Raw genomic sequence first — 13340 nt, forward strand, 5'->3', positions numbered from 1 at the left:
TTGTTAATGTTCAGGTGCTGTGTGGACATCCACTGAGAGGTGTCAGTCAGACAGCAGAGATTCGTGCTGCTACCTGTGTTTCAGACTGGGGAAAGGAGAGGATCAGTTGGGTGTCATCAGCATAGCTATGGTACGAAAAGCCATGTGAGAGAATGACAGAGCCGAGTGAAGTGTCAAGACAAAATCTGATTTATATGTATTTGTTAATCTCACACTGAGGCAGTTTCGTCAAAACCAAACAGTCCAGTGATCCTGTGATGTTGTCAGAACCGTCTTCTTCATCGTCTTCACCACTGCTGGTTGTACTGTAAAGACTGAGATAAACAGGTATTATTCCTCTGGAGAAACTTTAAAGTGTGTTTTCAAAAGAAAGTTCTCTCCTACAATACTGTGACTGCGCTTCTAGAAACTGGAGAGGCGGTTAAAGACGTGAAGGTACTTACTGAGTATCTGTTGGGAATCCTGGCACTGTGGTGGACCGGAGTCTTCAGCTGGTCCTTACTGTGGTGGACAGGAGTCTTCAGCTGGTCCTTACTGTGGTGGACAGGAGTCTTCAGCTGGTCCTTACTGTGGTGGACAGGAGTCTTCAGCTGGTCCTTACTGTGGTGGACCAGAGTGTCCAGCTGGTCCTTACTGTGGTGGACCGGAGTCTTCAGCTGGCCCTTACTGTGGTGGACCAGAGTCTTCAGCTGGTCCTCACAGTGGGGACACTGGCTACCAGCTGGAAGAACACGTGAAAGACTTGATGTATTAGAATCTACCTTCCGTTAAAGCCACACAAAGCGATCATGTTAATAATGCATACACACGTTTCTGTAGTGGAAATAAAAGGTATTTGATGATCAGCTTCTCACCTAATCTGTTCTCAAAAGATAACGTTCAGCTTGTATTTTTGGTTGATGGTACGTGAGAATAGCACAATGATTACAATGATACCTGTTGGCTCTTGAGTTGTGTTCGGTCTGGTTGCTTTGAGGCTCTCAGAACTCTGCAGCAGCTGTGAAGCAAGAGAAACAGAGAGCAGTATTAGAACATGTTGTGTAAGAAGCCAAAGACACTTCTGCTCTACTTGAACCTGACCTCCTCACATACCGGCAGTGTCTCCTGTGTTGCATGCAAACATGTTAGCATAGTCAAAGTGCACAACAATGCAACAAGAAAATCACTTTAAAGAGTTTGGATCAGTCAGTGATAGTCCAAAGTAACATCATCTTGGCATAAATAATATTGTTGTTTATACCCGAGACAGTCGATTCACACACACACACACACACACACACACACACACACACACACACACACACACACACACACACACACTTACACACAGACATACACACATACATAAATACATACATACACACACACACACACACACACACACACACACACACACACACACACACACACACACACACACACACACACACACATACAGACATACATGCATACATACATACATACAAACAAACATATACACATACACATCCATACACACACACATACATACATACACATACACACATGCATGCATACATACATAAATACATACATACACACTGTAAGGGCCTGAGGGGAGGTGTGGTGGATGGAATCTACATTCCAGCCAGAAGGCTCCACCCACTCGTCAGAGAGCATTGGGATCAGGTGTGGGACGAGACACACCTGATCCTGATCCGGAAGAGAGGCTTCTCCTCTTGGTGAAGGTTGAGGATTGAGCCGGTAAGCCGGCTAGCGGCCCGGCTAAGAGACTGTAGTTCAGTAGTTAACTGATCAGGTCTGGACTGGGACAAAAATTCGGCCCTGGACTTTTTGGTCCAGACTGACCCACCACAATCCGCGCGCAGATACTGTGCCAACTCGGTCCGTTGATGTACTGTACATATAATCACACAAGCCCTTAATAACACTACTATACTGGAATGGGTTATTGTCTCCTTGTCTCTTATTTGATGTAATTTAATCTGAAAATTTCCATAAATAAGTGTTCAAAAAAAAGAAAAGCATGGGCAATAAACCATAAACACTGACAGAAAAAAAAGCACATTTGAACAAATTGGAGCTTAGAGAAAGTATATTGATACTTAAAACACTTTAACTCTGGTGACCTGATTTGTAATTATAAAAATTGTGAAAAAGCAGATCTGCATGCTCAAACCACAGCATCATAAAATAGTGGTTAATTAATCAGGATAGTATATAATTTTCCAACATTTGAGAACTAGATTTACACCACATGCTATCTATTATGTCAAGTAAAGTTCATAGACAATGTTTCTGAACATTTAGTGAATGAGTGTTTATCCACAACATCAACATGTTAGCTAGCTCACCTGCTATCACCACCACCAATCTCCTCCTCCCCCTCCTGTATGTTGTAACTTGTTTTATTACATTATTTACTCTTATTGTGAAGAGCATGGAAACAGGAAGTGCTTTTACTTTGAAGGCAGAAAGTACAATGATACGTGCTTGTTTACGCTAACTAATGTTGACGTTAGGTGTGGAAAATATATACATGTCGGGTGCAAGAGCGCGTTCTCAATCGCTTTAACAGTTGTAATACTGCAGTCCACCAGTAAAGTGAGTCCGTTCATACAGACGTGTCTTGGTGCTCATTAGAAGCTCCACTTCATGTCACTGTGCCACCATGGCAGCGGGAGCCTCACTTTCACTGTCCGACGACACTTGAGAGGACCCGCCGCGCCCGGCGCAGCTAAAGCCCCGGAGCCGGAGGCTACGCCACTGCCGCCGGCCCCCGCAGCAGCAAACATGTTATATTTCTGCTCTTAGCAGCATCAGTTACGAGAGCTTTTTTTTTTCTTTTCCCACAGTTTTTCTGCACCGCCTTTTCGTTTTTTCTCCATTTTTGCTTTCTCTTCTCTCTCACAGATTGCTAATGATGTGTCATTAGCTCATCATTAAAGGTGATTGGACGAGGGGGGATCTGGAAAATGCGTGGGCGGGACTACTGGGCCTATCATAGGGCCACTGGGCCTCTTATGCGTCTTTACATACAAAAAAAAAAAAGGTCAGCCACTGCCGGCCCATTACTGACCGGCCCAACGGGAAAACTCCCGGTACTCCCTATGGCCAATCCACCACTGTAACTGATAGAGCTCTGGACCGAGCTACGTTTTGAATTGTTTTATGTTTGTTTAATTAAAATCCAACTGACTCTGCCTGTGATTGCTGCACTGCCCTAACTCTGGTGTCCTCCATGCCGCCCTGTTACAACACATACATACACGCATACATATATACATACATACATACACACATGTATACATACATACATGGCAGTGGTGGGCCGTGCATTTCCTACCTTTGCCTTCAAATCACTCTATCAGCTGTTAAAAAGCTGGCGCGGCGTGGAGCAATGTTCCATTATGCAGTGCTCGCCTCGTGATGTTGTGCATCCTGGCTGACTGACTGGACCAGCCCAACCCCGTCAGGTCAACAACAATGCATGTTGTCCAAATAACCACCAAACAACCAGTCACATTTAGTAATAACAAGACATCTCCAGCAGCTGGAGGTGAGAGGCGTGGCCCCGGCTGACCAGCAGCAACAACAGAGCTGTGTATGATTAAATACAACTGCAGATGTAAAAACAGTAACACAACCAGCATTTCACTCACCACATGCACATAATCCTCTATGTGAAAGGCGTCATCAGTAAATACACCAGCAAGGTAGGTTCTAGGTAGCAGCTAGAAGTTACTAGTAGTAGTAGTAGTAACCCCACTGACCAATCACAGCGCATGTTAATGGTCACGCTGGCCCACTGACCAATCACACGTCCACGCCATTTTGCAGGCCCTGCACGTCAAAGAATCCGCCCAGCTTGTCAAACAAAAGATCTGATTTGTTGACGTCCATGACAATCAACCACAGCGTCCTCTCTCTGTGTGCTTTAATCTGCTAAAGCTTAAACTGCTTTGTGACATAGAGACACAGGAGAGAAACATCTGATTGGATGAAACTCTCCTTAAAACCAGCTGCACTGCTGCAGGCTGAAGGCAGAGCAACAGAGGAAGACAGGAGCTGTGCAATAAGAAAATATATATAAACAATATTTGTTTCTCCATTTCTGATTGAACAACATCAGCGATAAGAGGAAGTAACTCATCACTGATAGCTTTAGTCACACATGCCCGAGTTGAAATAGTTCAAACCCAACAGCAGCAGCAGCCCCTGCAGTGGCGGCTAATTCCTTCTCATGGAACAAAATAGATTTGCAAAAGTTAACTTTAAGATGTGTAATCTTGGGTACAATATTTCATTAAAAACAATGAGGCCTTATTTTTAGTCTTTCTTCCAAGAGCCTATGAGCAACATTTAAGGGATCTTGTAATCAATGTCTACACACGTATGGTGGATGCTATTAACCCAGCTCTTAGAAGATAAAACCGTAAACCAGCAACTGGATCCAAGCGGTCCGACCCACAGGAGGCGGTCTGGCCCTCATGCCGGGTGTCACATGTCCTCTCAGCTTCCAGCGCTGCTGGCCTTCAATAATAAAGGAGAGCAGACTCGCTGCTGGACCAGCACCAGTTCCATCCGTGATTAATTACAAAGATCTTCAAATGACTGCTTCCTCTAAACAGATGGCATCCTATATATCCTTCCAGGAGAAGTCCTTCTGAGCCGTGTCACAGGCGTTGTGTTATATAATGTATATTATATCATAGTGATGTCGTTAATGTTTCATATTCATGAACCGTGATCAGATCATTGTTTCTTACTCAAAAGCCCTAAAACACCGGACCGTGATCGGTTGTGTTAGTGATGTCCGGTCTGTTAGAGGTAACACACTGACTGCATCAGGATCTATGTTCATGTTCATCATTTAGAAACACAGATTGGCTTTGAGGCTCAGAATGATATAAAGATCTAAATAATATATATAAATAATGGACCCAGCCTTAAGGTATATCACCTGAGTGTGTGTTCACAGTACATTCACTTCAACAGCCAGTGCAACATGCAACTTGCCTGCTGGTCTCGGGCCTGCTGGTCTCGGGCCTGCTGGTCTCGGGCCTGCTGGTCCCGGGCCATCCGGCGGTCCAGCGCTCCTTGACGCCGGCGAGCCTCCCAGTGCATGGCCGACATCCTGAGGTCCAGCAGCTGAGGAGAGATCCATCAAGGTTCACAGGACTCAGCTGACTTGGTCATTACGGTCAGAACTAACTGGTTTGTAACGTTCCTGTGGAAGTCACCGGCTACAAACCTGTTAGCGTTCTGCCGTCTGCAGGCGTCCTTTACTGTACATTCTGTTGTACACTGTATATCTATTTATAGTTCGGTACGAGTGCCATATGTTTCTGGAAACCTATTCTTGTGATTCCAGCTATGTAATCCGTTTCAAGATCAGACCACCACAGCAGCTACAGCTCACGTTAATGTCAGACAACAACAAACAAACAAACGATAGCAAAAGCCAGGCAACTCACCGATGACGCCTCATATTGATCCATAAATCCATAACATTCCAACAAAAACGACGTTGTTACGTCGTAAACAAAAATCCCATAAAAGATTTAGTCCAAAACACGTGATTACATCCACCAACTGGCGTTGCATTATTTCATATCAGCTGGAAGATATGAAACAATATTTCTGCATTTCCACTTGCAAAGCAAGTTTGCATGAGAGCACAGAGGAAAGCTGGGCACCAAAATGTGCGCCGAAATCTAACGTTTTTAATGAATCCTCACTTGAACCAATAGGAGCTTCATGTCCTGACTGACAGGCTACATTACCCAACCAGAAGCTACGTTGATGAACAGGCTCAGCCTCTCTTTCCTTATGTGGATCTGTGAACGGCTGCTGCTGTGACTTCATTCATGTCACGGCCATACTTTGTATATTGTATTGTAGCAATGCATAGTGCACTTTATACACTTTATGCATATTTTTGTGCAATACTGTCACTATATTTTGTGCCTTATTTTTATTTATATTATTTTCAGCTTGATGAGAAGAGACTTCTGCTGACTGATCCTCAGTTTTGCATTGAATTAGCATGAAAATGCATTTTTATTTATACTTTATATATATTATATATACTTCTGTGTCATCAATACTGGTAGTAAATATGAATAGTACCTCTATAAGTTTGCAAGACTATAAGCCTTTTTAATAGGTATATAAGTCTCAAAATGGAAAAAACGCCTAGACATTCCATTCGAAAAACATGTGTAAAATATAAATTTTCTGTGATATAGTTATCTGCTTTATACTTAGACCAGATAAAGCTTCAGATTATTGTCCCATTGTATTTTCCAGTCCATAAGTCCCATTTATAGTCATCTACAGGCATCTATTTACAAAGAAATGTTCAGGCGTAAATAAAAACCTTATACTTTAGTGTGTTCAAACTCATATAACTGAGTGTCAGCAGCACTTAAAGTGATTCTGACTATTGAGGTAAAAAAGCTTCAGAGTGTTACCTTTCAAAAGAGACCAAGACCATGCATTTACTCCAAATAGTTCAAGTACAGCTTCCAATTTACTTTGGGTATACCTGGATAAGCGTTTTTTGTCAAATTTGACAGAAACGTTCAAAGTTAAAGGTGAACTGAATCTCTGGCCGGTCAGCTGGTGGATGTGAGTTTAAAGGCATTCCATTGTTTGTTTGTGTTCCTCCCAGGTCCAGCAGCACAAGGCATCACTTGTATGCAGCAACACTACCTGTTAGGTTTAGAAAATGATCGTGGTTCTGATCCAATACGTCTGGTGCAGAGGTTCTAGTCCTGGTTCTGGACTCGTCCACGACCGCCTCCCTGCAGAGTGTTGCTCTTTATTCTACCTCACCACTACAACAGCTTCACTGATCATTTAAAGCTGTTTTTTACATATATTAATAAAAGAATAATATTTAAATGTTGATTTTTATGAGTTGTTAGGAAACGTAGTGAAGCTATAAAACAGTTCATGTTGTAGTAGGACTGCTCCTCTGGTCTGTGACCTGATAGCTGTAACTCCATGCAGCTCCTCTTACTGAGCTCCTGTGTTCCTCTCCTCTCTTTATGTGACCATTCTGAATGATGTCTGGATAGAGATCTCCCAGAATGCACCTGAGCCCTCATAGTATGTCAACACAGAAGAAGCTCTCTTCCTCATCACAGCGTGGTGTTTCCTTCACATGAATGTCTTACATCAGATAGTGATCTAATGTAAGACATGACCTCACTATCTAATGTAAGACATGACCTCACTATCTAATGTAAGACATGACCTCACTATCTAATGTAAGACATGACCTCACTATCTAATGTAAGACATGACCTCACTATCTAATGTAATACATGACCTCACTATCTAATGTAATACATGACCTCACTATCTAATGTAACACATGACCACACTATCTAATGTAAGACATGACCTCACTATCTAATGTAACACATGACCTCACTATCTAATGTAAGACATGACCTCACTATCTAATGTAACACATGACCACACTATCTAATGTAAGACATGACCTCACTATCTAATGTAAGACATGACCTCACTATCTAATGTAATACATGACCACAGGACACCTCACAGTCTGTAGACAGACTACAGAGCATCAGTGCAGCTCTGTGACTCACCTGACTGGTTCCAGAGCAGCAGCTTCTCTTTGGCCGAGGTGTCGTCTCCCTCTCCTCTCCTCTCTGGTGAGTCTCCAGCAACATGAAGCTCCTTGGGCGGCTGTTGTAAGAGAGGAGCAGAAAGTGGGGCGTGACCTGTTCACCATCTCCTGGCTCACAGGGTCATCTCCTCCCTGAAGAGGAGGAGCACGAGAGACAGAAACTCAACACTGACCGCTCTGTGTCCTGATCTCAAGGTCACGACTTCACCAGCTGGTCCTCCAACACACGTTATGAAGGTCGTCATGACAACAGCCTGAAGACAAACCCAGTGCATTACATCATTATGTATTACTGATTTAAATATTAAACTATATATCCAACTATTTAAATCAACTTTATTGAAGCTTAGAAATGATCAAAAAGCTAAATCAGAAACATAACTGTACAGACTCTTCCTGCTCCTCAGCAGCATTACTGTAGATATGCAATAATAATAATAATAATAATAATAATAATAATAATAATAATAATAATAATTGGTTTGATCCATCAGGGCTGCCGTCCCTCTGGCCGCCTGAAGAGGGTGCTGCTCACCTGTGTGATGAAGAAGGACCTCACCTTCTGGAGAGGAGGAAGAGGACGGTGCTCCTCATGAGGAGGAAGAGGACGGTGCTCCTCATGAGGAAGAGGACGGTGCTCCTCACGAGGAGGAAGAGGACGGTGCTCCTCATGAGGAAGAGGACGGTGCTCCTCACGAGGAAGAGGACGGTGCTCCTCATTAGGAGGAAGAGGACAGTGATCCTCATGAGGAGGAAGAGGACGGTGATCCTCATGAGGAGGAAGAGGAAGAGTCCTCATGGGGAGGAAGAGGACGGTGCTCCTCATGAGGAGGAAGAGGACGGTGCTCCTCATGAGGAGCAGCCTTAAGGAGGCAGTTTATGCATAATTAATACTCTCTAAGGTTTACTGTATGCTTTGTATTCTCATGTTAGTTTAAATACTACATTTACTCACTTTTTACTGTTTACACCCAGATCTCACTAAATGTTTGTAATGGACATTTGGTTTAAAGTCCTGGATCATTGGTCAGGATGTGTATGAACCCTGTTATAGTTTGTTGTGTCCTATAAAGCTGTCACCAGAGGTCATCATGCTCACAGAGCAGCCCGCCAGCCTGGCCTCAATCACACACACACACACACACACACACACACACGTGTTGGTATCAGGCATTATTATTATTTGCTGTAACAGCTGTGATGAGGCTCAGAGCCTCGTCTGTCCTCAGGTGTTCATGTTGTTCTCACTAGAACATCACTTGAGTAGACCTGAGTGCTCCGGTCACGCAGAGCTCACATGTACAAAGCGACCAGATTCAACATCAGCAATGTAACGTGTGTAAATGAAGCATGTTTCAATGATTAGGCTAAAACAGTCTGAACATAGCAATCATACTCCATGTTATTGTGTTGTTGTGTTATTGTGTTTATGGTGCGGCGCTGTGAAGCAACTTTAAACCGCCCACAAAGTAGGGCTGCTACAGACTTTGTGTTCTCCAGATCACTCCGCGGATCCCTCAGTCCCTCTCGCGGTCGTGACGTCAGCGGTGGGCCGGGCCTCCCCGGCTCCGTCCTCCAGACCGGCCGTCGTCAGACCAGCGGCTGCCTCACGGAGCGGACCCGCGCCACGTCGCTCGGTCTGAAGCGGGGATTCCTCACAGCGTCAGCGGCGCCGCCATGTAAACTCCTCCACCGCAGCTGGAGCTACAGGTAGACATCAACATGCTAATCAACATGCTAATCAACACGCTATACCCAGAAACCTAACCACCTGTGTAGACTTCTGTGACAGCAGCGAGTCCTTCCGCCGCGGAGCGATCTGTAAAGAGACGGATAGCAACGTGGTACTTTTTAATTACGTTTTAACTTCGCAGATAAATTGTAACGTTGTTGGTTTATAAAATCTCTCTTTTTTTAAACCTTTTTAACTTTTTTAACACGTTCCTCCCTGATCTGTTGTTTGCTGGTTTTTGAGCCGGTGCTTCTTTGGGGTGTGGGGGCCTATTTCTGATCCTGTTGTTCCAGTTCTGCACGAGACAATACATATATATATATATATATATATAACAAAAGATTTTAAATACAATGTTAAAGCTGCTGTTTTTATACCAAATCAAGTTTAGAAACTACTAAGTGTAACTTACAGCCTTATTTATTTATGCTCTGTGCATATCTGAACTAAGTGAAAGTCTCTCAGAAGTAGAATGTTGTCCTCTTCATGGTGGATTGGAGCTCTGCTTAAACAGCTGACTGGTGTCCTCCTCTCTGTCCTCCTCATCCTCTCATCCTGGACCTATGCAGTGAGTGAGTGAGACCTGTCCTCCTCTCTGTCCTCCTCATCCTGGACCTCTGCAGTGAGTGAGTGAGACCTGTCCTCCTCTCTGTCCTCCTCATCCTGGACCTCTGCAGTGAGTGAGTGAGACCTGTCCTCCTCTCTGTCCTCCTCATCCTCTCATCCTGGACCTCTGCAGTGAGTGAGTGAGACCTGTCCTCCTCTCTGTCCTCCTCATCCTGGACCTCTGCAGTGAGTGAGTGAGACCTGTCCTCCTCTCTGTCCTCCTCATCCTCTCATCCTGGGCCTCTGCAGTGAGTGAGTGAGACCTGTCCTCTGGTCAGACCGGCTCCTCCTCGTCAGGAGCCAGTGAGGCCAGAAGGTGGGATCTGAGAAGCCCTGCCAGAGGAAGTAGGCTCTTTGAGCCCGGTCCGGACCGGCCATGGGGAACCAGCTCACAGACATGGCCCCCGGCCTCCCCGGCCCGCAGGCCGTCCACGTGGTGGTGGTCGGGTTGGACTCTGCGGGTAAAACCTCGCTGCTCTACAGACTGAAGCTGCGGGAGTTCGTGGAGACGATCCCCACCAAAGGCTTCAACATGGAGCGGATCAAGGTATCGGTGGGGGGCGGCAGCCCGGCCTTCCAGGTGTGGGACGTGGGCGGCCAGGAGAAGCTGCGGCCGCTCTGGAGGTCGTACACGCGCAGGACGGACGGGCTGGTGTTCGTGGTGGACGCGGCCGAGGCCGAGCGCATGGAGGAGGCCAAGGCCGAGCTGCACCGCATCAGCCGGGCGGCCGAGAACCAGGGGGTCCCGGTGCTGGTTCTGGCCAACAAGCAGGACCTGGACCGGGCCGCTTCAGCTTCAGAGGTAGTGTGTGTGTGTGTGTGTGTGTGTGTGTGTGTGTGTGTGTGTGTGTGTGTGTGTGTGTGTGTGTATAGGCCTGGTGGTGTGTGTGTGTGTGTGTGTGTGTGTGTGTGTGTGTGTGTGTGTGTGTGTGTGTAGGCCTGGTGGTGTGTTTGTGCAGGCCCGGTATTCACTTGTCTGTAAACGCACAAATAGAATACCAAAAAAAGAAAGACGTTACCATCAGTTTCAGATTGTTGGCCTTCACGTCGTGCTGAAGTCTGGGTTGTTTCTTTGTTTGGTAACGACTCAGCTTCAGGGTGAACGGCTTCACTGGAAAGGGTCTTGAGTCTTGTCTCTTGAGTCTTGAATCTTGTCTCTTGTCTCTTGAGTCTTGTCTCTTGAGTCTTGTCTCTTGAGTAGGGTTGGGCACTGAAAACCGGTGCCACTATGGCACTATTTGAAGGAAAAAAATTGCCTTGGCAATAAAGAAGTATCGGTTTAGGCACCGGTATCGGAAAAACCCAAGCGATGCCCATCACTAGTCTTGAGTCTTGTGTCCTGAGTCTTGTCTCTTGAGTCTTGTCTCCTGAGTCCTGTGTCTCCTGTCTCCTGTTTCAGGTGGAGAAGGTCCTGGCGCTCCATGAGCTGAGCTCCGCCACGCTGCACCACACACAGGGCTGCTCGGCCCTGGACGGTCGGGGTCTGCAGCCCGGCCTGGAGAAGCTCTACGAGATGATCCTGAAGAGGAAGAGGATGCTGCGCCACAGCAAGAAGAAGAGGTGAGGAGACGGCCGATGGAGGGTTACTTCTGAAGCTCTGCGTGTCCAGGACTCCTCGGCACGTCTGACTCCTGCGGACCTTCAGCGGTGAAACCAGAAGAGCGACTTCAGACAAGTGGGAGAACGCTTTGTCTCTCCAGTCTGTTCACATGTCTTCACCCACCAGACTCCTGGCAGAGCGGCTCTCTTTGGGTCTGCTCTGGAGCTCCTCCCTCTCCCGGGTCCATCCTCAGGAGCAATACATGAAGAACTCTCATAGTGAAGGATATGTTCTCCCACTACTAGTACAAAGGCCTCTAGAGCCCACTTCCTGTTCCTTTTGTCACACTTCCCTCCACATGTTCCTGTGGTAGGAGGTTCTGCGTATTGGAACATGGAGACATCGTGTGTTGCTTCTTCTGGGTCGGGTAGGTCGTACCCAGCGTTTCCTCTCCAGACCGACGCGCTGCGGCTGCAGAATCCAGCCGTGCAAGTTTACATCATGTTTCAGTCCAACGCCAACGTTGTTGGTGTTATTTCAGTTTCAATTAGTTTTGTATACGCTGTGCATTATTATTTTGTAAAATGTAAAAAAGAATAAATTATTGAGTAACTTTGGCATTAATTACTGGAAACATGTGTCTTTATTTCACCAAAGCTGAGAGTTTAGTAAACCTAAGTGTGATGAGCGCTGTGATGACTCGTACTGCAGGTTGTTACATATCTGCAGGTTGTTACACATCTGCAGGTTGTTACATACCTGCAGGTTGTTACATACCTGCAGGTTGTTACATATCTGCAGGTTGTTACATACCTGCAGGTTGTTACATATCTGCAGGTTGTTACATACCTGCAGGTTGTTACATACCTGCAGGTTGTTACACATCTGCAGGTTGTTACATACCTGCAGGTTGTTACATACCTGCAGGTTGTTACATATCTGCAGGTTGTTACATACCTGCAGGTTGTTACATATCTGCAGGTTGTTACATATCTGCAGGTTGTTACATATCTGCAGGTTGTTACACATCTGCAGGTTGTTACATATCTGCAGGTTGTTGCATATCTGCAGGTTGTTACGTATCTGCAGGTTGTTGCATATCTGCAGGTTGTTACGTATCTGCAGGTTGTTGCATATCTGCAGGTTGTTACGTATCTGCAGGTTGTTACGTATCTGCAGGTTGTTACATATATGCAGGTTGTTACGTATATGCAGGTTGTTACATATATATGTACATATGCAAGTTGTTACGTACCTGCAGCTGTGGACAACATGAGTGAAACATGACCTGCTCAGCAGAATGAAATGTGTCCTGTCTTTGTCTCCTAATGTGCAAACAGTGATGTGTTGAATTATCTTGAGGTCCGGAGACGTCTGGGGTTTCAACCTGTAGATATTTGACCCTCGTCCCCTCGGGATACACAGAAGTGTTGCAAAGCGAGTCGGGCCAACGACTGATGAGCGGAACGTCTTTAATGCCGACTGAGCTCTGCTATTGAATGCAGAGGGGAATACTTCTAGTTAATCAGAATAAACAAACGCTCATATCAACCCTTTGTCGGCCCAGTCTGACATTGTAACAACATCCTGCCAGTATGGAAAGTACTGCTCTGAAGTACAGATTTGAGTTACTTTACTTGAGTATTTCCATTTTATGAGTTTTATATTTTTAGATCTCAGGAGTGAAGTGAAATCTCCAGATGGGTTGACTTTGATTGTTTGTGATGACTGAAGGATAAAGTGCTCTTATGTTAGAGAACATGTTCATTAGCAAGCAAAACGGTATCCAACGAGTTTGAGAATATCCATTTGAGAAA

The 13340-nt window shown here is 45.4% G+C and overlaps 2 protein-coding genes across 2 annotated transcripts; one reads left to right on the forward strand and one right to left on the reverse strand.

Moving 5' to 3' along the window:
• Positions 1–218: 218 nt before the first annotated feature.
• Positions 219–7703, reverse strand: LOC306749753 (uncharacterized protein). Its single transcript, XM_079233076.1, has 5 exons — positions 7605–7703; positions 4999–5130; positions 937–997; positions 444–721; positions 219–314 (listed from the first exon to the last, which is right to left on the reverse strand). Exons 1-5 carry the CDS (start codon positions 7686–7688, stop codon positions 288–290), a joined length of 582 nt encoding a protein of 193 aa, XP_079089202.1. The 5' UTR covers positions 7689–7703; the 3' UTR covers positions 219–287.
• A 1527-nt stretch (positions 7704–9230) lies between these two features.
• Positions 9231–12141, forward strand: LOC306749797 (ADP-ribosylation factor-like protein 4D). Its single transcript, XM_079233126.1, has 3 exons — positions 9231–9355; positions 9947–10785; positions 11383–12141. Exons 2-3 carry the CDS (start codon positions 10360–10362, stop codon positions 11545–11547), a joined length of 591 nt encoding a protein of 196 aa, XP_079089252.1. The 5' UTR covers positions 9231–9355; positions 9947–10359; the 3' UTR covers positions 11548–12141.
• The last annotated feature ends 1199 nt before the right edge of the window (positions 12142–13340 follow it).

This window comes from Taurulus bubalis (assembly GCF_910589615.1).
Source record: "Taurulus bubalis genome assembly, chromosome: 17".
In the NCBI taxonomy this organism is placed as follows: domain Eukaryota; kingdom Metazoa; phylum Chordata; class Actinopteri; order Perciformes; family Cottidae; genus Taurulus; species Taurulus bubalis.

What these genes read in the sequence shown, in the direction of transcription:
- LOC306749753 (XM_079233076.1), bottom strand. Translation starts at nt 7,688, where the DNA reads ATGTTGCTGGAGACTCACCAGAGAGGAGAGGAGAGGGAGACGACACCT. An exon ending in GCTGCTCTGGAACCAGTCAG is followed by an intron (nt 5,131 to 7,604) that starts GTGAGTCACAGA and finishes ATCTCTCCTCAG; the next exon opens with CTGCTGGACCTCAGGATGTC. An exon ending in GGATTCCCAACAGATACTCA is followed by an intron (nt 315 to 443) that starts GTAAGTACCTTC and finishes TGTTTATCTCAG; the next exon opens with TCTTTACAGTACAACCAGCA.
- LOC306749797 (XM_079233126.1), top strand. Translation starts at nt 10,360, where the DNA reads ATGGGGAACCAGCTCACAGACATGGCCCCCGGCCTCCCCGGCCCGCAG. An exon ending in GGGCCGCTTCAGCTTCAGAG is followed by an intron (nt 10,786 to 11,382) that starts GTAGTGTGTGTG and finishes CTCCTGTTTCAG; the next exon opens with GTGGAGAAGGTCCTGGCGCT.